Source organism: Ascidiella aspersa, chromosome 2, assembly GCF_963924565.1.
Source record: "Ascidiella aspersa chromosome 2, kaAscAspe10.2, whole genome shotgun sequence".
In the NCBI taxonomy this organism is placed as follows: domain Eukaryota; kingdom Metazoa; phylum Chordata; class Ascidiacea; order Phlebobranchia; family Ascidiidae; genus Ascidiella; species Ascidiella aspersa.
Window position 1 is genome coordinate 4,004,803 of NC_139448.1, and position 22,115 is coordinate 4,026,917.

The following is a 22,115-nucleotide window of genomic DNA, read 5'->3' on the forward strand; positions in this document are numbered from 1 at the left end:
ATAGTTATTTGGCGAACCACTTTATATTAATGTTATGTTACAAGAGGTAATGTTATATAGCGTTTTGCAAAGCAAGTATGAAGTTGTAAATAAACAAGTTGTTGCAGCACTGGAACTATTTGAAAAGCAAGTTTTTTGTTTTAGATACTTCCTAAAAGGCCGTGGTTGTTATAAACTTATAAACGCTTACAAATAGTGAAATTTTATGATTGTTTTTTTCAGGTGTTCAATTTCTTGTGGGAATTATTAAAAAAATATTAATGTGAAATGTCTTTACAAACTTTATCAATCCTAATTGTTGTATTTTCTTTATTTCTTGTTGTTTTTGGATGGGGTGAGTTAATAGTTCATGATTTTATAGATAAATATTTTCCAATCTGTGGTTTGTAACTCAAAAAGTATGTTGCTCATGAAAGCAAAGTATGTGCAATTGACAAATTTTTTGTTTTTCAATAATTTTTAAAAATCACAATGTTGTTTTGAAATGTTTGTCATTTTTTAAACATTGTAACTATAGTACTTTAATATGCTTCAATGTCGATTTAAGTGGTACACCCAGGACTAATATTGCATAAGATGTATCTGTATGCTCTGGCATTGTATGGTTCTTCGTGCAAACTGTTCCATCAAAAGTTTTAATAGTTCTAATGCAGTGTCAGAAATTTAAATTACTAGATTCAAGTTAGTTACTTCGGGAAATTGACAATACATTGCCAGAAATAAGGTAAAAAAATTAAACACAGCTTTACAAAACACTTTCCAAGCTTGTTTTGTACTCCAGCTTTAGTTTTCTAATTGCAACCACCCTGTTTAGGAACAAATCACGAAAAGGTCCTCCTTTCCGATGTGAGGGCCATCACTCTTCACCAACACAGCCTAACTACCGGTAGAAGAAGTTCCCCTGTGCCACAACTTAAGTGCGTTGGCGGATCAGCCGGTTGCACTGCATCTGTACCATCTGTAGTACAGGTAACACTTGGTTTTGCTATTTCTTTGTTTTGTTGTATTGGTATACTGTAGCAAAAAGTTTTTGACTAGACACATTTTTGGTAGTAATGAAATACCATTTTTGGTTCCTTCTTTGATCTTTGTTTTTGCTTGATTCAACACAGCTGACTTGAAAATCTTTTTAGACCCTTTGCTGTGCCATCCGAGTTAAGAATGCAGTTTATTTTTTCGTTTTACATTTGCTTATTTGTGCTTATCCTTATGCATGGCAAATAAAAATTACTATTTGCTTCAATAATTACTGACTTGCTTATGTATTGCATAATTTCAACAATGAGACATTAGTAGAGCCTTGGCCCTAAAATGTTTAATTGTTGCGATATGTCAACAACAAAACAAAGTTTTTGTTGTTGCTGCCTTTACAATTTTAAAGTGTACATACCTATTGTACATACTGTGTTTTGTTTCAGTGTCGCAATGTTGGATCTGACGGCGTTGATGCACAGTGGGAATGCAAAGCACAGATGGATGACGCTTACAAGTTTGGAAGGATTGAAGTCACTTGTGAAGGATATGATCATCCCAATGATCCTTACATTCTAAAAGGTTACTTTTTATAAAGTATTTTGATTTATATGTACGGAGCATACTGATTTTTTACGATCTACTTGTGTATACCCAACTTTATTTTTATAAAATGATAAAAGCAGAGCAATTAGTACACCTGATAAAAAAATTGTTATCGTTTTTAATTGTGTTGTAATAAGTCATCCCATCATCAGATTAAATTTAAATGAAGTAAAGATAAAACAAAAAAATGTCAAATAAGAAGAATGAATGAGATACTCATTCATTTTATTCAATGTCCTTATTTGTATTTAAGTTAATTGCATAAAGACAAAATTGTGTTTCAAACTTTTTTAGTGCATTTGCCATTTGCATGTTTTAGTTTCAGAATAGCAATGCTCATTATGCTAACCCTAAGTAAATCAAAGAAATATTTACATGAATTTATTTTAAAGTCCTAATTTCTTTTGTGTAATTAGGGTCCTGTGGCCTGGAATACACCATAGAGTTGACAGGAAAAGGTCATCACAAAAACAACAACAACAACAACTATTACCAGAAGCAATCGTACAAGAAAGACAAAACTGGGGGGTCTTGGTTCATTTTCTTTGTCATTATTTTTGCTGTCGGTTTTGTAATTTACAAGATGTCTAACAATGGTGGCGCCGGGGCTTCCCCTGGTACCACTCCCAGGCAACCACCGAGGCCCAGGGGCCAAGATGGTCGTCCGTACCCCTCTGCACCCCCAAATTATGGGTTCAAGCAAGAATACACTCAAGGTAAGGTTTTTCCTTGTAAAATAACTTGTAGATAGACTGATGTTGAATATTGTAGTTTTACTGTGAAGTTGGAGTTGAATAGTTTTTCCAAAAAAAATGATACATAACATTTTTTATGAATCTTTGAGATTTTGCCCTGAATATATGTTTTTCTAAAATAATTTTCATAATTTTTTCGTAGTCATAAAAAACATTATATATTTTTTATATGCAAGCTTGGAGTTTTAAACATTTTTTTTAGAAAAACGTGATAACATTTTTTTAGAACAAGTTTTCAACTAGTAAACCACCCATGCCACTTATTCAACTTGCAATCTCAGAAAATAAACAAATTGCATAGAACCTGTGTTAAGTCAATGACTGAATTAAGTTACTGGTAAATTATTTGACCTTTAGTGTTGTTATTAAATATTTCTTGTTAAAATTTGCTTAATTTTACCCCAATTTCTGCTTGTTAGACTTTGCTGATTAACTATTGCTCAGGATCACATAAATTAAGCAGTTTTAATAATTTAATATTTTATTTTGTTTCCAATGAGTTGACTTAGATTATAATAGTGGCTATAATAGTGACTTGAACTTGTTATTTTTCGCAAATGATTTAACTTAAACTAAATCTGTTTTACAAATGACTTAAGTCGTGTCAAAATGATTTGTTTACAGCAGTGGTCGGCAAACTGTGGGCCGCAGCCAAATTTATTGGGCCGCGAGTTACTTTTGAATAAGCTTAGTGTTATAATGTAGTTGTGGGCCACATGACAGCCGTACATTCATTGCACTTTTTAAAAGTTGGTGTGTCATAGAATTTTTAAATTGGCTTGGCTTTGAAAGGCCCACGTGTCAAATGTGATCCTGGGAGCTTGTCGTTCTTGCCAACTTAAACTGTATATAATTGAAAAATTTTCACAATTGAATGTTTTACAATATGATATGCCAGTGTTTTGGGACCAAGGCTCCGTGTTATATTTCACTTTAAAATCCAATATCCTTAATCGGCCACTTTTTTGTAGTGGTTTTACGTAGTGGACCTTCAATAGCTCTGAAAAGAGTATTTTGGGCCGCGACAAAAAAGTTTCCCAACCACTGGTTTACAGGAACGCATAAAACCTTGTTTTTACCTGAAATATTTCCCAGGCACACAACCACCTTCCTACCAAGAAGCAACCACATCAGACACCAACACAAATGCTGGTTCCACTGGCTACAACCAAAACCAGGCTGGTTACGCTGGTACCCAGACCAGAACGCAGACCAATAGGAATGGTACTGGCAATGGTTTTGGTGGTTTCTGGGGTGGTGCGGCTGCTGGTGGACTGGCTGGTTATCTATTTGGCTCAAGGTAATTTAGTTTTTATATGATATTTTATTCATAATAAAAGTATTGCTTATATTTTTTATGGATTTTTTTACTATTATTTTGTTGTGTTGTAGATATTGTATTTTTTGCCTTTAAAATTCCAAGCATTCAAACTTAAAAATGCCAAGCCCCTAGATTTTGCTATGCAATTAACTCATCTAGAATCCTACCACTTTAATAAATATCATAATACTTGACCCACCAGAACGCCAAATGCTAATCCGCATCTAATAAACATGTGCTGATTAAATCATGATTTAAATCAGGGATGTCTAACATTTTATTATAGTGGGCCGCATTGACACTTGAAATAATTTAATGGGCTGCAGAACCTTTTTTTTTCAAGATTAAGTATTTGTTTCAAGATTAAGTATTGGCCATTAGAGTTATAATGGGTATTGGCCTAGTTTTGGCCTTTAGAGTTATTACTACTTGGGAGTGAAAATGACTAGCGGGCCGCACAAAAATTTCAGGTGGGCCGCAGGTTGGACATCCTTGATTTAAATGCTTGGTAGGATTCTAGACCAGCCCTCAATTATCAAACGTCTATTTTTAATGTGATAAAATGGCCGTTTTTCAAAGGAGTTGTGTTTCTGATTGTTTGTGCTTGTAACACTTTCAGTGTTGATCTGTTGCTTAAATCAAACCTTTCTGACCCGAAAAGCTACTTTGCAAATATGACACATATATTACTTTTCACTTTGCATTGACATAATGTAACCATCCCTTCCACTTCACTGGCATGTTTTAAGGGTAGATTTAAATTTTTCAAAAGTACAAATATATAAACACTTAAAAAAGAAATTATATTAGCACACAAAAAAGAAAGAAACATATAAAAACACAACAACTGAACATTATTTTTTTCCAGCTTGTTCATTAAGTAAAAGTGAATTTCCATATTTTCCAGGAACAATAACCGTGGATACGGTGGATATGGGGGTGGTTACGGAGGGGGTTACAACCGGGGTTGGGGGTATGGGGGTAACACAGGATGGGGGAGCGGTTCCACGTGGCACAGAGCTTCTTCTTCTTCATCGGGAAGTGACTCATCTAGTTCCACCTACTCTGCTACTGGTTATGGTGGAACATCCAGGCGTTGAATACATAAAGCATGATTGTAAATGTAGAATAGCCCTAAACATGCCTGATGTCTGATGTCTGTATGTAAGGAATATAGGTTGGATTTCAAAGAAAAAATTGCAAATGCAAAATTTCCAATAATAGTTTTTTTTAATCAAAATACAGTTTTGGTAACAACGTAATACCCACTGTTGGTGTCAAAATTATTAGCTAATGTTTTGAGAGTGGACCATTTCTAATGTGCTTGTAATACCCACTGTTGGTGTCAAAATTATTAGCTAATGTTTTGAGAGTGGACCATTTCTAATGTGCTTCTGGCCGTGTCGCCATAATGAAGCATTGTAATAAACAAGTTGTAAAATTTGAAATAACCATAAAATGTCCTTACGTGTAGATCTGGGTATTAATGGTTGGACTTTTCAAAAAAACAACAACATATTTTTCATATGTTTTGTTTAAAGAATCACACTTTTGCTGTAAAACAAATTTGTATTCACTTCTGGTTTATACTTTCTATATTGACGATTGCTAACAAAACCAACTTATTCTTCTACTCAATACTTAACACGTGGAGAGAATGGAAACATAAGCTGTTGTAAGATGTAGCTTACAATTTAAATGCCCAGATTTGGTTTTTGGAAATGATAGGCTGAACTTTTCAATTATACATCGCTGGGTTTTATTCAATAAAATTACTCTTACTAATGTAAGCAAGGTTAAGAAAACCAACGATTTAGCAGCATATTTTTGTTTATTTCACCAATGGTTCTTTTGGTATTTCTAGGCATTAGCTGTATATTTAGTTTAGAAATATAAAGATTTGGTAGTAAACAGTAGAATTGTTGAAATTTCTACTAAAAGGTGAAAGAACAAAGCTCATGGAATTAACAAAACAAATTATATTATTTTTTATTTGATGTTTTATCAATTTATTTGTTTAATTTTCTTTCTGGTGTAAGCGAAATTTAAAGTATATAAGTTGGCAGTCAAATTTTTTTATGTTTATTTAGATTTCGTTTTGTTTTTTGCATATTTACCTTTATGTAACTTTGTTCCGAAATATCATTACTTGTTTTGTTTTATGCTTTACTGTAAATATTTCTTAACTGAACCCTTGATTTCTAGTAAACTTTTCTAGAAAAACAATGTTGAGAGAGATTTTACTGAATTATGTAAACTTCTTGTGAAATTTTACTTTTTTAAAACTGCCTATTTTTAAATCGAGTTTTTTTTCAAGTTTAAGGCTTCTATTGTACTTCTGCGAACATCTTAATGTTACAGCATGTTTTGTTTGCGTTTGTCAGTCTTACTGAGTTATTAATTACTATTTTGTGTATCATTTTCTATGACCATATGTAAAAAATATAAATATTATTCAAACATTTGTTATATTTGCAAGTATTGTCACATACACAGACTATTGATGCCAGTTAATCGCGAAAATGTTTTTTTCTTTTTTCAAAAAATTCACAAAACGACGGAACTGGTCTCAAAACACTACTTAGGTTTAAAAAATTAAGGACTTTAAATTTTTTTGTTTTGCAGTTCTAGCACCATAGAGATTATTTAAATAAAACCTTAAAATACCTATTCCACGTCTGTCACCCAAGAAGTATTTTACATTTGCACTCACTAATTATTATGCCTGTAATTGCCTAACATTTTAAGTGAATGCAAAAGACGATTATCACCACAAACATGTAATATTCAGAAAACATTTTTATTTATTATTATTACATTGAAATATTAGTTTTACAAGCACAAAATATTGCCACACAACTTAAAATCATTTAAATTTTTATTCCATAGAAAAATCAGCGCCGAAAATCGTCAAATAGAGAAACAAACACAAAAGAATAAGAGAATACAGCATGAATTGTATTAGGGTTAGGTTTTTGAAATTAAGTTGTATGTTTACGGCGTTACACACAGGTTATATGAGTGTTACGAAATATTTTAAACTATACAGTTAAACACATTTTGCGTTTGTTTATCTCTTTTTACTAATTCTTTGAATGGTACGCGAATAATATAAAGTTTGGAATCACTGAAAATATAAACAACTTTATGCAGTCGCAGTCAATAATGTCGCGTCTCAGTTTGACCAATCTGGTAAACTGAGAGCTAAAAGTAGAAAGGTTATTATCGAAACGCATGGAAGTTTTTATAGGTGACGTCACAGAATGGCATCAAGGTGACGTCATAAAACTAGTATTTTAAGAAACCTGAAGTTATCGTTTCATCTCGTGCGTAAATATGCAACTGAAATATTAGTCAATGTACATTTAAGAAAACGTTGACAAACCATTTGTGTAAAGCGAAAATTCCTTTATTGGTTTATATTAGCAAATAATAGCTTAGAATGAGGCGTAGCGGATTGATAACCCAAGAGAGATTCTTTAAAAGCGTATTTTTTATATGCAGATTAACTAGCGAAATTGTTGTTTTCAAAAGTGCACATCGCTTAAAGAAACAAGAAATTCGCTAAAAAATAAATCGGAATTTTTGCAACAACCGTATTAACATTTGCGGAATAGCCGTTAAAAACGTATTATTTTTTATCTGTAAAGCATACCAGCAATAGTTGTTTTACTGAAAAAAACCGTTTCGGACCATCCCGGCTTACTTTCTGCACTGGTTATCCTAGCACGGAATACAAAATGGCGCCCGATGCGTTAAGTGCGAGTTATTAAACCGCCAATAAAAATACCAAAGATGTAATGAAAGAATTTCATGACAAAAATTTGTACCGAAAGAACACTTAAAAACTAAAACGTATAGCGTTCTTCTTCAACATATAAGGGTTAACGACCAATGCTTTACAAAGGACCCCTATGTAAACAGTAATTGTCTGGGAGTCCTCTTAATGTTAACGGAATTCCCCTTTCGAACCTTTTTCAGCCGAGATAATAGTTTCACTCAAGGCGGTAAATAAGGAAAGGTAAAAGGCTCAGATTCGAAATTCGAACTAGCTAAATCACACAGTCAACGGAACGCGAAAGGCGATAGGTCTGCCCACAATCAATTAAAGCGTTCATTCGTTTGAATTGACTGCTATCAAGTGATTGTACGTGTTACACTTTTGTGATAAAAAATAGACTGATTTCGGCTGTTTGGTGACTAATCATGTTGATTAGTTTTTCGTGAACAAGAAGGCGACTTCTGTCAATCCACATTTTTTTGAGACATTTGTTTTTTAGGCACGAATTGATATAGCTTTTGTTTGTATTTATAAAAATGTTAATCTTTTATCTTTGTATTGCGTTCAGCGTTTGTAAATTTTCAAAGGTAAGTTCTTTGAACGGCAAACTAGGATGCTAAAAAGAAAAAGAAATTTGGCGATTGCATTATTGACAAGTTTCGTCCTAACATCGTTGGCCCAGACCGAGGGTAAGTTTACATGTTAAAATATTAAGGATACCTAATGAATATCATATAACTTTATGTTTAGCGAAGTCCAATACTGGACATTTTATTCCTATACCAATATTTTGTACAGAAAGTGCGTACCAAATTACTGCATTAGGCCGCTATGATAAAGCACGCAAAATAGGTGAAATTAAAACGTCCAGAGCTGTTTTTTAAGTTGTAGACCAAAATGTTGTTAGCATTAAGAAGATAGCTATATATCTCCAGAACTGTTTGAAAAAGTGACCTTTTAAAGTAAAATCACTGCCTTCTATTCCGAATCATGACTGAAATTCCTATATTAATTTGGCATATGGATCGGCACCGATACCGCCCTAGAATCGGACAAGTACCGATACTACACTTTACATCGGGTATCGGCTCCGATCCGATATTATCGGACATCACTTTGTTGCTTTTATTGTCGAAAATATTTAATATAGTTCATATATATATATACAGTTACTTCTTTTGATTTAATTTGATTGGAAAACATTAATTTGATTGGAACACCCATAGTTTTATAAACTGCTTATTGAGATATAAACGCGAAAGACAAAAAATGATATTACGGCGAAATGTTAAATGCGCATAAGAGACACAAAAATGGAGTAAGGGCAGTTATGGGAGCTGAAATATAAGTTTTCGTGAAATTGCGTTTGGTAATTATAGGGTTTGTGTAATGGATATGAATTTGAAAGATATAAGTTGTGGACTAATGTGTTCGCAGTTATGGCCCGAAATTGTGTGGGTTTGGAAAACGAGTTTCAATTCAGGAGGTTGTCCACTTGGGAAGTGTCACTTTGGGCCACGGCCCTCTTGATGGCACATACAAGTCTTCAGTTGTCACGGACATGTAGCATTTCTGGTCGCCGACTCAAATTGTGTTTTTGATTATGACACGACAACTTCCCTTGCAACGTTCTGTTTCTCCTTTTTCTGAAACGTGAACAGTGGAGAAGCACTATGGGATGTGTAGCGGGTAGTTTGAAGCCGTTTTGCTGTAATATCTGTCTGCCTTTGGGTTTACTTCATTATTTTATTCGGTCGTCATATGGTGACATTGTGCGAACATTCCATTTTAACAATCCGTATTATTGACGTCAAAAGTTTGAGTTTTAACAGGACGAACAACAAATATCAAATAGCTGAAGATTATAGTGACATAAATAACGAATTTCACAGCGTATTCACCAATAAATTTAATAAACTATTGTTTTATACCGCGCGCCTTTCCCAAATCATTCTTTATGACCTTGGTATTATGTCAGTTTTATACGAAAGAGGAAAAGCAAATACATCTTCTATTCAAAACACCAACTATAGGAGATTGTGAATAACTGGAACGCTTTTGAAACAGCTCTAGACCTAATTAAACTTGAATACTATTTGATCAATTCCAATTTATTACTGGGCTTTAGAATTCCAAGCTTGAAATAAACTAAATTATAGCAGTCGGTGTGTGAACAGACGCCATATTTTTTTAACTACTTAACGCCAGTCGTTCGTCCATACAAATAGTGATAAAAGCCTTGATACTTGTAAGTTGGACAGACCTGTTAAGTTTCTCATGCTAAGGGCGGTTTTCTTATCATGACAACGCTGACAAACTGTGGCCCAATGAAAGACTGGGGTAACATAAATACACACAAAATCTTACACCTGATAAATTTATCTTAACTAACAGGCTATCTCAATTCATTTTTGTCAGTTGACCATCATGTCAATTTAGGTATCAGGGTAAAGTGAAATAATATTCTTACTGGAATAAACTGAAATTTATAAACATTTTCGGAAAAGTCGGCAAAAAGTTGCGTCAAAATGGGCCATTTAAGCAAATCTTAGGAAACCCTGAGGTTATCGTTCTATGCCGTGCACATATATGCAGGGCATACCATTTTTAAGGATGAATATTAAGTACACCAGTGTGTTCGAGCGAACACGTACGCAAATATGCAGTTGATATGCAGACTAATGGGTATATTTGACTTTAATTGGTAAAACTTTCAATTGAAAGGATACGTGACGCAAAAGGCATATAAAAAAGATTCGCGTGTGGCTTGATGTAATGACGTTTATAGTCTAACTCAGTGGTAAACTTTTTTTGTCGCGGCCCAAAGCACTCTTGAAGGCCCACTATGTAAAACCACTGCAAAAACAGTGGCGGATTCAGGATATTTGTTTTTAAGGTGAATATTACACGGCACCTTAATGCCTAAAACATGCCATGCCATATTGTAAAACATACTATAAAAGAAAAACATACGCGCGAAGCGCGAAAATTTTTGCGTTTGCATAAATAAATTAGGGTGCAAAAAATATAGTACGACAAGCTCCCAGGACCACATTTTGTGGGTCTGAAACACGCTGAGCCAATATAAAAAATCTTAGCCACACGAACTTAATAAAGTGCAATGAATGTACGGCTATCATGCGGCCCACAACCACATGGCAACACTAAACTAGTCAAAAGTAACTCGCGGCCCATTAAAAATGGCTCTGCGGCCCACATTTGGCCGCAGCCCACAGTTTGCCGACCACTGGTCTAATTAAACAGAAATTGCACTTTTCAGAGTTTGTGAGTTCACACTTAACATCAGTACAGTTTGCATAGCGCCTTTGGACTAAATAGATTTCCCGAAAACAGGCAAAAAAATAACAATTATATATTATAACGTTTTAATATTATATATTACTTTTAACGTTATTATGTAGTTATGAAGCGTAGAAATATGTTGTAAAATATGCCACAAACGACAGAAACGACAAATATTACTAAAAAAATATGTAGTCAAAAAAAGAGAAATATTAGTCAAACTTAATCTCAATAAATCTAACTATGTGTACCACTGCAGTCGGCAACCCAATCAAATCAGACGGCTACTCGAATTACGGGTGGCGACCATTAGGTTTAGAAGCACTGCCATTGTCCAATGTAACCCTATTTTTGGTAGATGCTTTGTAACACTTTCTTTAGTTGGAACGTAACGCGTAAAATAATCCTTTCCGAAGACATGGTTCATTGCTCCTATTGGCTTTGGCACAGCAGGGGTAAATCAATTGACATTCTTTCAGAAAAATATGTTGAATGTCGTTTTTTATTTGTCATATAATATTTAATGTTTGTGCAAAGCGAAAGAAATTTGCACTGTTTTAGTTGACGCCAACAAAAGAAATTTGTTTCTCCGGGACTTTTGCAACACACAAATGGACTCAAACATTCGCACAAAGAACTACTGCGTTTTGGCAATTATATATTAGAAAAAAAACCTAAAATAAATAAACCCAATTCTTGACAAATACAAAATATGCCTTGTTGTAGTTTAGTACTTTGTTAGTCTTTCGCGCAGTGGGCCATTATTAAATTTCAGTGTAAAAAAATTGTCAGACGATTTTGTATTTACTTATGTTTTTCACGTTCAGTTTGCGATCGAACGTTTAATCGCTCTTCAAGCAGTTACAAAGGGTTTATTCCAGACTTAGTTTGCCAAAGAAAGGCTGAATAGGAATTCCAGGATGTTATTTGCCCTCGCGGTTTTGAGACGAATGCTGTTTCAAAAGCTGAATTGAAAGTAGGATTTTCCCCTTTTACAAAAGAAACTGCCGCCCTTGAGCAAATATTTCACAGAAAGTGGAAATTTTTCTTTTTGTACGCGTGAACTTTGTATTGTTCAAGGTTCTATTTTATATTGTGGGGCGTTTTCAGGCCTTTATTGCACTAAAAATTAATTGTCTTGAAATGGTCAATTTGAAAAAAAAAATGAAATTGAAACATTCATGGACCTTTAACTTAACTTTTAACGACAACATTCACAATCATGGGCTTATAAGCCCTATATCATAAAAAAATGCCTCAAGTTGTAAATACATATATTGTGTGTTTTGTACACCTAACTCGTGATCAGATGTGTAACGGTTTTTTACACACAAACATCAATTGTCGACCACACTGGTTACCAAATACAAAAACATATATATGGGTTAAAAGTGTTACGTTACCGAAGAGTGAACAAAAACACACACTTTTATAAAAGTCATTTAATACACTTCCATCAAGCTGATCATTTATTTTTGTATGACAGTGTCAACAATAGCCCCAGAAGATACAACCGGTTACGATACAACAACAGAACTCACCACAGATGCTTCCGGTGAACTAATAACAAGTGGTGAAGATTCTGGTTCTGGTGTATTTGAAGCAGAAACAACAGCAGCACCGGATGATACAACTTTGTATGACTACGATACAACACCAGAACCAGCAACAGTTGTTGAAAGTTCTGGTGGAAATGATACAATAGAAAGCACGACAACACCAGAAAGTACAACTGGGTATGACTACGATACAACACCAGAACCAGTAACAGATGTTGAAGGTTCTGGTGAACTAATAACAAGTGGTGAAGATTCTGATTCTGGTGTATTTGGAGCAGAAACAACAGCAGCACCAGATAATACAACTATGTATGACTACGATACAACAATACCAATCGTAGATACGACAAATACAGCAGCACCAGATAATACAACTATGTATGACTACGATACAACAATACCAACAGCGGATCCAACAGATACAGCAGCACCGAATAATACAACTATGTATGACTACGACACAACAATACCAATCGTAGATACGACAAATACAGCAGCACCAGATAATACAACTATGTATGACTACGATACAACAATACCAACAGCGGATCCAACAGATACAGCAGCACCGAATAATACAACTTGGTATGACTACGATACAACACCAGAACCAGTAACAGATGTTGAAGGTTCTGGTGAACTAATAACAAGTGGTGAAGATTCTGGTTCTGGTGTATTTGAAGCAGAAACAACAGCAGCACCAGATGATACAACTTTATATGACTACGACACAACAATACCAATCGTAGATACGACAAATACAGCAGCACCAGATAATACAACTATGTATGACTACGATACAACAATACCAACAGCGGATCCAACAGATACAGCAGCACCGAATAATACAACTATGTATGACTACGACACAACAATACCAATCGTAGATACGACAAATACAGCAGCACCAGATAATACAACTATGTATGACTACGACACAACAATACCAACAGTAGATCCAACAGATACAGCAGCACCGGATAATACAACTGGGTATGACTACGATACAACACCAGAACCAGTAACAGTTGTTGAAGGTTCTGGTGGAAATGATACAACAGAAAGTACGACAGAACCAGAAAGTACAACTGGGAATGGCTACGATACAACACCAGAACCAGTAACAGTTGTTGAAGGTTCTGGTGAAATTGATACATCAGAAAGCACGACAACACCAGAAAGTACAAGTGGGTATGACTACGATACAACAACAACAACAACAACACCAGAAACTCCATCCACCTACACAGAACCTCCTGCTTCGACACCAACACCAGAAAGTACAACTGGGTATGTCTACGATACAACAACAACAACACCAGAAACTCCATCCACCTACACAGAAACTTCTGCTTCGACACCAACACAAGAAAGTACAACTGGGTATGTCTACGATACAACAACAACAACAACAACACCAGAAACTCCATCCACCTACACAGAACCTCCTGCTTCGACACCAACACCAGAAAGTACAACTGGGTATGTCTACGATACAACAACAACAACAACAACACCAGAAACTCCATCCACCTACACAGAACCTCCTGCTTCGACACCAACACCAGTAACAGGTATGTTGTTTTATGTTTTTTTAAATAGCTCATACGGCACTGTATAATCAAAACTTCGGTTTTTATTCAGCATGTTTTTTTTTTACAAAAGTTGGTAATAACTCCAAACGCTTTTTCGTTAGCTAATTACCCATAAAAGAACCTAATTAGTACCATAATCAAACCTCTGCTAAATTTATATAAGCGCAAATAAATGAGAAATCAAGTGAAAAGTTTTCCCAATTCCTGTTTTCAACATACCAGACCTAAAATGCAAACGTTGGACGATTTAAGAAAAAAAGTTCCATTTTTTTATTCAAAATTCATACACATACACATACGTGTATAGCAACTGTAATCTAGCCCTTCTGAAGTGTTGTTTGATCAACAATACCGGCTATTATAGTACATTTTATAGTACGTAGCAAGTCGTCAACAATCTAAAAGTGTTCAACAATTTTCGAAAGTCCAAAAAACCGGTCCCGTTATGACCGGAGGTAGTGAGTTGAACCTCACAGCAGGTAGTAGTTTTTTAGCCTGGCTTGCATGAATATCCTCATTTGATCAACTGATTCTAGTTTTTTAAAGACTTTCTAACATCCTTTTTTATAGGGTTAAAATTTTAATCTTTCCGAAGAAGCATCTATCAGAATTTTATTGATATACATTCCCCCTCCCTTTATCAATGCGACTTCTCCCCCTTTAGTGACCACCCTCCCTGGCCGGACCATCATCCTACTTAACATCAGCAGACCGCACAGCGCTGCCAGGGCCTATTCGGTGCAAGTTAACGGAGGGGGAGAAGTCCTGAATTTCGAGTTTGGAGACCTCACGATGTACTTCCTCACCGGCCTGACGCCCGACGTCGATTATTCGATCACAATCACCGTGAGGGTGAATGACGTCATAGTCCAATCGGTGACACTGCAGCAGGCCACCAGTAAGTTTTTAGAACAGTACTTATCAGTATTGTAATGACTTCAATGACTTGACTGGAGTGCACTAAAATCACTGTTCTTAAATTACTCGACTTTATTTTAGTCTTTTAGAAAAATGACTTGACGTGGACTTAAGCCATTGTGTCAAATAACTTGGCTGAAATTACGTGTTTTCATCACTCAAAATAGGAAAGCTGATTTGAATTTTTCAAGCAAAAACTTTTTTCTTTTTAGTCTGAAATGATTATTTTTTCGCTTTATTTTTGACGAGATACTTGTTTTAGCTCGTTGTCCGACCGGCCTAATAATGAACGGTGTTCTACATAAACTGTTCCAGGTTTTGTAAAATATTTTTGACGAGGTGTTTTTATGTAAATCAGAGCTCAAGTACAAACAAAAAGTATTTTCGTTTCCCAACAGCCAAATCTTGCACGCTCTCTTGTACCAACTCGTGGTGCATCAGGAATGACGTCACACAGGAGTGCGTGTGCAAACTCGGATTTGAATCGTCGCTCCAAACTCCGCCAGCCAATCAGGACCTGACATGCAACGATACAGATGAGTGCGCACAGAGCCCGTCCCCCTGCCCTACCAACAGTTTGTGTTCGAACTTTGCCGGATCTTACTCGTGCATTTGTAATCAGGGCTATTACATGAATGGGGGAGTGTGTGAAGGTTAGTCGTTTGCTGCGAAATTGTTCCTATTTTTTAATATGCGGTTAATGTTAAAACACAAAGGTTGGGGTTTTAGACCGTAGGAGCTATAAATAGGCTTTTTTGAACAATTTAGACTAGGGATGTCCGCTACTGGACTTTTAATCTTATACCGATACCCGATATTTTTGACAAAAAGTATCGCGATCCGATCCAATACCAAATGACGTCATTTCTATCATCAAGCCGGAAATACGTTCGAAGGTATTTGTTACAGGAAATAAGGCTAGAATTTACTTTATCGTTGAGGAATTCAGTTGCCCCCATTGTTAATCAAATATTTTTATAAATTTTCATTGAAAGATACAATCGCTGCGCTAGATTACCAACCATTGCTAGAATTCTGATATCGATTTCACCCTAGTATTGGACGAGTACCGATACTACCAATTGGTATCGGGTATCGGTCCCGATCCCATATTATCGGACAACAATAGTTTTAGACTACTTTAAAATAGCGGAAATACCATGAAACCTTCTCAAGAAAGACCACATGTTTAGTCTTTTTTTTTATTACAAAATTCCAACATGTACAACACAGTTAAAAGAAAAATTCAACACATCTGGCTTTAAGGTTTGTTTACAGAAAGTAAAAAAAATATATATTTATCAAATCTGAAGCAATGGTAATATGTATTTAGCCCAATAACATTTAATCACTTGTCGGTTCCAATTTATATAACCTTCGTAGCAGGACACTGAACTGTGTGATAACAGCATCGTTATTTAGGAGTGAACTTTACTCAACATTTTTGTTTACGTCATACGTTATACGTTTTTGTCGTTGGACAATAAAGGCTTGACTTTCATGTATATTGGGTGGGCGTGTTTTCCCGTAAAATATTAAAATTCCATGGCATTTCAAAGCATAAAGATTTCTTCGAAATTGTAACTAGAACGAGCGCAAAAAGACTATAAAATGCCGCGCGTCGTTTGATAAGCAATATAAGCTACCATTAAAGAGTTCTGTAAAGCTTCTTCCGGTAAAACCCACCTGCTGTTAAATCGGTACGAAAATCCAGTTGATATTAATCGTGACTGTGAACGCTAACTTGTTGCATGTTTTCAACAAAATGTGTTGCTTATATAGGTGAACTTTTTTGTTAATGTTTTTTCTTAACTCGGAGATATTTCTTATTCAACATATTTCATATAAACCCCGGACGAAATGTTATTTTATGCCAACCTGAGTTTGGGCTTATTCCCAACGCAGCGTTCAAAAAAATGATTAATCAACGTACATTATTTGGTACTTATTATTTTAATTATTTTCCTATTTTGCTATTTTAATTTTGACGACTCTTTTCGTTACTGCACATAAAAAAATGTAGTATAGGAATCTGCACAAGCAATCAAAATCTTCTGATTCGCAATTTACCCTATTTTTTATCCGCAGAATGGAACCTATGTGTACCGGGACCTTGTCTGAACGGAGCTACATGCGTGTTGGTATCAGATTGGTCGTACACGTGTACTTGTCCCCTTCATTACCACGGAGCTCGCTGCGAATTTTACCTTAATCCGTGCTGGAATAATCCCTGTCAAAATCAAGGAACCTGTCAGGATTTGGTCGGTGATTACTTTTGCCAGTGCACCAACGCGTACACAGGTGAGATATTTGGACGCCATTTTGTAGCACGTTATTTTTAATTCTTCAGTTTATTCAAAAGCCATTTTGTTGTTAGCTGAAATGCCTAAAAACACAATGGATTTGCACAACTGTAATGTTAACTTTATTGAACATGGAAAATAAAGCTATATTTTAATCGTATATTTTAAAAATGGTTTTAAAATTTAAATTTTTGAAACTAAATTACCTCCAAAAAAAGAATTCTTTGCTGTAGTTATTTATTAATTTTGTCTTTTTTTAAAAAGTTGCAACAATGTTGAGATAGAATATTAAAAAAAATGCTTAAACAAGACTCATATTTACTCAAACATCTCAAGTTCTTTCAGCAGTACATCGCTAGGCAATTGTTAATAGAACAGATTTTTAGGTCTAAGGTGCACTGAAACTTTAATAAAAACTTACTTACAAAAACGAAGTCCTTTAACAAGCAATAATAATCTTATTTTTACAGCAGGTTGCAATTAATTGTTAACAGAACCTCCATTTTAGGTCGAGATTGCACTGAAGATGCGGATGAATGCACAAATGGTACGTTCTCGTGTAAAGACAATTCCACTTGCCGCAACACAATAGGAAGTTACGAGTGCAAATGTAATGACGGATTCAGGTGGGAAAATTGTAGATTTACCACAAACGACCGCAAGAACATACAACAAACTATACCACTTTCTACCACTAAACGTGACAATTGCTTTAAAGAATGCATTCAGGCATAATTTACCAAAAAAATTAAATCCGACATCAGTGTGCAATTTGTTTAGAAAGTAAAACATGCACAATAAATAACAAAAGGTTAAAAAAAACAAATAAATTGCAGTTTGATACTAATCTAACGCTTTTGCAACTTAAACAAGTTGTTTAATTTGGCTTCTTTAAAACGTAAAATAGCCTATGGTTTGGTATGACTGTATTCAATGGAAAATAATACTGTTTCAAAATGGTACCATGTTTTCGTGCAGGCGTTTATATTGCTATCGTTATTTGGATTCGGTTGTCACTTAACGATTGGGTTGGCGTGGGTCAATTTATTAATCTTTGTATTTATTCTTTATATTTATTCTCTTATATTTATTTCTTCCAGTTTCAATTTTGACAACTCGTTTTGTTAAAGTTGTAGGATACTATACCAGCGCCGGGAAAGTACATAATGCTTTGTTATTTTAACAAAACTTAAAACAGGGGTTCTTAAACTTTTTTTACCGCGGACCACTAAATTTTTTGGGGGCCTCGCGTGGACCACGGTAGTAAAAAAAGTAAAAAGATGACGTCATAAATTTACGTCACAATACAAATAGACTTCTTAAATCTGCTGATTTCGGTCCAAAATATGTGAAAGTGAACTGGAGTCTTATTACATTTAGTGCAAAACCGTTTTATTTTTAAATAAACTGTTTTGTTTGATTAATTGATTACTTCCTAAATATACACTAACATTTCAATTAGGCCTTCATGGACCCCCTAAAACTAGTTCACGGACCTCTAAGGGGTCCATCAACACCAGTTTAAGAACCCCTGACTTAAAACAAAATAAATACGATTTTTATTTTGATTTGTAAATGTTTTTCTTTAAAAATAGCTTTTACATGCTTTTTTCGAATTAATAATAACGAATAATTAAAGAATATATTCCAGTACATATGTTTTAAGTTATCTTTTTATGCTGGGCGCATTAAATCTGTATTTTGTAGGGCGACACTTGTTTAATAATAAATTGCTATTTAGCTTAAGTTAGTTTTTAATCTTGTAATATTTCTTGGGAAAAGCGATTTTTTTAGTTTAATGAATATTTGATTCACTTTAAAGGGGTGACGGAAAAGTGAAATGTTATAAGATCGTTCTTCTGCCTTACGGTTCAGATGAAATGGACACAGAGTTGTATCCAAGTGACGGCGTCTCGTCGGCTCCCATATAGTAAGTAAAACATTCTTACAAATGTTGCTTGCTTATACAGCAGATTTACTGCATCTCTGAATAGTCCATAGACTTTAATTACAAGCACAATAATCGTTCAATATAATATGCTTTCTAGTGATAACCATGGAGAAATTGCCACTGTAACATACACCCAATATAGAGTTGCAATATTAGGGTAGTACACCACTCTAGAAAAAATCTGAAGAATGACGGCTTTTTTGAAAACCAGCCAAACAAACTATAACGGTATTTTGTGTTATATTTCATCCTTTTTTGATTTTCAGCCAGCCAACCATGCGGTATTTCTTCCGCATATGAACAAATGACTTTACTTAGATTTAAGAAAAACAATATTGACTTGCTAATTGCTGAAAATGACATGTGCATTGTGCAACTCTATTTGCTTGCAAAGCACAACATAAATCCTATCCTATAACTTTAGAAAGTCAGAGGGTTTACCAGGGGATTTAAAACCAACGAAACGAAGGTTTTCGATTTTAGCCAAAGCTACCCGTAGCCGCTGATTTCGGAGTCTAGTTATGTTCAACGAGGATGAAATATTATTAAATATGGTCGACTTTTTGTTGTATTTATTTTATTTGTGTTGGATAAAGTTGACAGGAAATGGGTAGAGGGAGAGGCTACCTATACCCATGACATACATGCAGCAATTGGTATATTACACTTATACTGCACTATTGATCTCTGAAAAATGAAAGCTACACAGCACCGTGACAAAAATACCTAAAAAAATACCGGTACTCCTTAACATAACCGACAGAGTTGCAACACTAGGGATAGTACACAACTTTCGAAAAATATTCGAAGGCTGGTAATAACAGCTACTTCGCAACCCACCAAACTATAATTAAATTTTATGTTATTTATTTCTACATCGAACTTATTATATCCAATCCACCTTTAAAAAAGCAAAATTATCAGTAAAGCTGCAACAATTTAAGAATTTAACAGAACCCTGAAAAATAATAATTGTTCCATTCCTCAGCTACCCATACGGCGTTCCCTTTGGCGACAAGTCGTTCAGTGTGATGTACGTCACTTCAAACGGCCTCATATCGCTTGGTCCTACTTCTTGGCAAGTGAGGTACCTTTACCGACCCTGGGGAACTGGGTTCGTCGGCTCCAACACTCCTATTTTCGCCCCTTTCTGGGAAGATTTGCACCCTCACTCTCAAAGTGGAAGGGTTTACTACCAGGTGAGTTAACTACTGCATTTTATTAAATACAACGGTAGCTGAACGCATAACGTCGGTTTGTTTTTACTTTGTTTATATTCCTAATTACTAACGCGACTAAAGTTTAAAAAAATTGCGAGACACAAAAGGTTAAAAAACCCTGGTTTACGTTTTCACAATTGTAATTTGACATTAATAATACAGTTCAAAAGCACAAAAAGACAAAGCCTTAAACATAATTGAGTATACGTGCATATTTTGCAAAAATTAATCTAGTTAGAAACGAAATGAACAGAGTGGCTCTGGTGCTAGATTGCCATCTGGTTTTGTTTCAAGATTCTACCTAATTTACTTTTAACCTATTGGGAATACGCTATAGTTTCCAATTTTTACTTGATTGTCCAGGTATACGACAAAGTACAAACGTCATTGACAGGTAAAGGAAATGTGATAGTTGATGACGTCAGCGAACGCATACGTCACAAGTTCGGATTGGACAGCTTTGACCCCAAGTTTGTGCTGAAGGTCACGTGGCACGAGTGTGTGATGTACTACTGGAGTTACAACAGGAATTATGTAAGTTTAAAAATATAGGTTATTTCAAAAAATCGCTTTTGGGGAAATTAACAAACGCTGAATAGAGTTTGTGTATGCTAAGGTTTTGTTGTCTGGTTGCGAATAATCTGCAAATGGATTTTATATAAGTTTAATTTTACCCCGACCAATGATCATCTAAACTAGTTTAGATTCTACCTGACTATTTTTATACTTTCAAACGTTAACTACGAGTTATACGATGGTTTCATTTCAGCCAATTATACACTTATTTCGTCAAATACTTCGTACTTAAGCTTAGACGTTCATTAGCACCAGTTTCAAATCCCAATTGTTTATGCTGCAGTAATAATCGCGTTCATAAGTTCGCTGATGGCATAATTTTCGTTCCATTACATTTTGCACGTTGGATGTCATCTGTGAACCCTAGCCTGCAATTCCCAGGGTCGTAGGTTCAAACTTCACCTAAAAATCGTGCGACACATTACTATCTCGCAACCTTTAAGATTGCTTTAATTTTTCAGAGAAAATAGATATAAAGCTGTATTTTTTTACTTAACTGATTGTGCATCAATGTCAAGTTTGTATCATATTATGATAACGTTGTTCAGCACCAATTGAACAAATTGCAATTGCATAAGGTAATGTTAAATCCCGTTTGTCAGGTTGTACTGTGCCTCGAACAATTCACTTTCGTTGTTTTAGTATGTTGCAACCTCCCAGGCAGCCCTAAGATAAAGCCTACTCAAATCCATGGGTCGAAGGTTCGAACCTCATCGCAATCCTGTAATACCATTCATTTCTCGCAGCCCATGACGTTTCAAGCGATCGTGGCGACCGACAACCTCAACACTTACGTGATCTACAACTACAAGGAGGACGCGATGCTCCACGAAACCAACAGGAGGTACTGGGGGTCAAACCTTGCGCTCATCGGATACACCAATGGCGCCGAGCTGACCTACGTCGAGGTCCAGGGGAATTACCGGCCCGACCAAAGGCCACAAAATGATGGTAAGTGTGGAACTTGTATCTGATGTTGATCAAACTAAGTGTGATAAGGAATAAGAATGCTTGTGTCTCATACAAGCAAGGTATTGCGACTAATAGGTTGTCGTGTACTTATCAGAAGCTGTTTTCTGACTCATTATTTAAATGTCATGGACATATAGAGTTTTTTTTCAATCGACTATATATTTATAAAATACCAATAAGTCAGTATTTAAGTACTTCATGATGGTTGAAATTACATATTAGCTAATAGCTGTTCAACTTTGAACCTGTACACGGAGATTTATATTTTATAGATTTGTTCATA

General features: G+C 35.1%; 2 protein-coding genes across 2 annotated transcripts in view; both read left to right on the plus strand.

Moving 5' to 3' along the window:
- The first annotated feature begins 220 nt into the window (after positions 1–220).
- Positions 221–4,763, plus strand: LOC146163196 (store-operated calcium entry-associated regulatory factor-like). The gene is made up of 6 exons (XM_083382374.1): positions 221–334; positions 815–969; positions 1,419–1,554; positions 1,995–2,294; positions 3,429–3,633; positions 4,562–4,763. Exons 1-6 carry the CDS (start codon positions 268–270, stop codon positions 4,752–4,754), a joined length of 1,056 nt encoding a protein of 351 aa, XP_083238500.1. The 5' UTR covers positions 221–267; the 3' UTR covers positions 4,755–4,763.
- Positions 4,764–6,605: 1,842 nt separating this feature from the next.
- Positions 6,606–22,115, plus strand: part of LOC146163197 (uncharacterized) — a 37,106-nt gene continuing 21,596 nt past the window's right edge. Inside the window, exons 1-10 of the mRNA XM_083382977.1 lie at positions 6,606–6,666; positions 12,225–13,871; positions 14,557–14,790; positions 15,209–15,463; positions 16,899–17,111; positions 17,622–17,739; positions 18,936–19,043; positions 20,053–20,263; positions 20,648–20,818; positions 21,607–21,811. Coding sequence (XP_083239103.1) covers positions 6,606–6,666; positions 12,225–13,871; positions 14,557–14,790; positions 15,209–15,463; positions 16,899–17,111; positions 17,622–17,739; positions 18,936–19,043; positions 20,053–20,263; positions 20,648–20,818; positions 21,607–21,811 — 3,223 coding nt within the window. The remainder of the gene's footprint in view (positions 6,667–12,224; positions 13,872–14,556; positions 14,791–15,208; positions 15,464–16,898; positions 17,112–17,621; positions 17,740–18,935; positions 19,044–20,052; positions 20,264–20,647; positions 20,819–21,606; positions 21,812–22,115) is intronic.

Bases quoted from the DNA above. Each gene is read 5' to 3' on its own strand.
- LOC146163196 (XM_083382374.1), top strand. From the start codon at position 268: ATGTCTTTACAAACTTTATCAATCCTAATTGTTGTATTTTCTTTATTT. The intron at 970-1,418 runs GTAACACTTGGT...GTTTTGTTTCAG, and splicing joins CTGTACCATCTGTAGTACAG to TGTCGCAATGTTGGATCTGA. The intron at 3,634-4,561 runs GTAATTTAGTTT...CATATTTTCCAG, and splicing joins GGTTATCTATTTGGCTCAAG to GAACAATAACCGTGGATACG.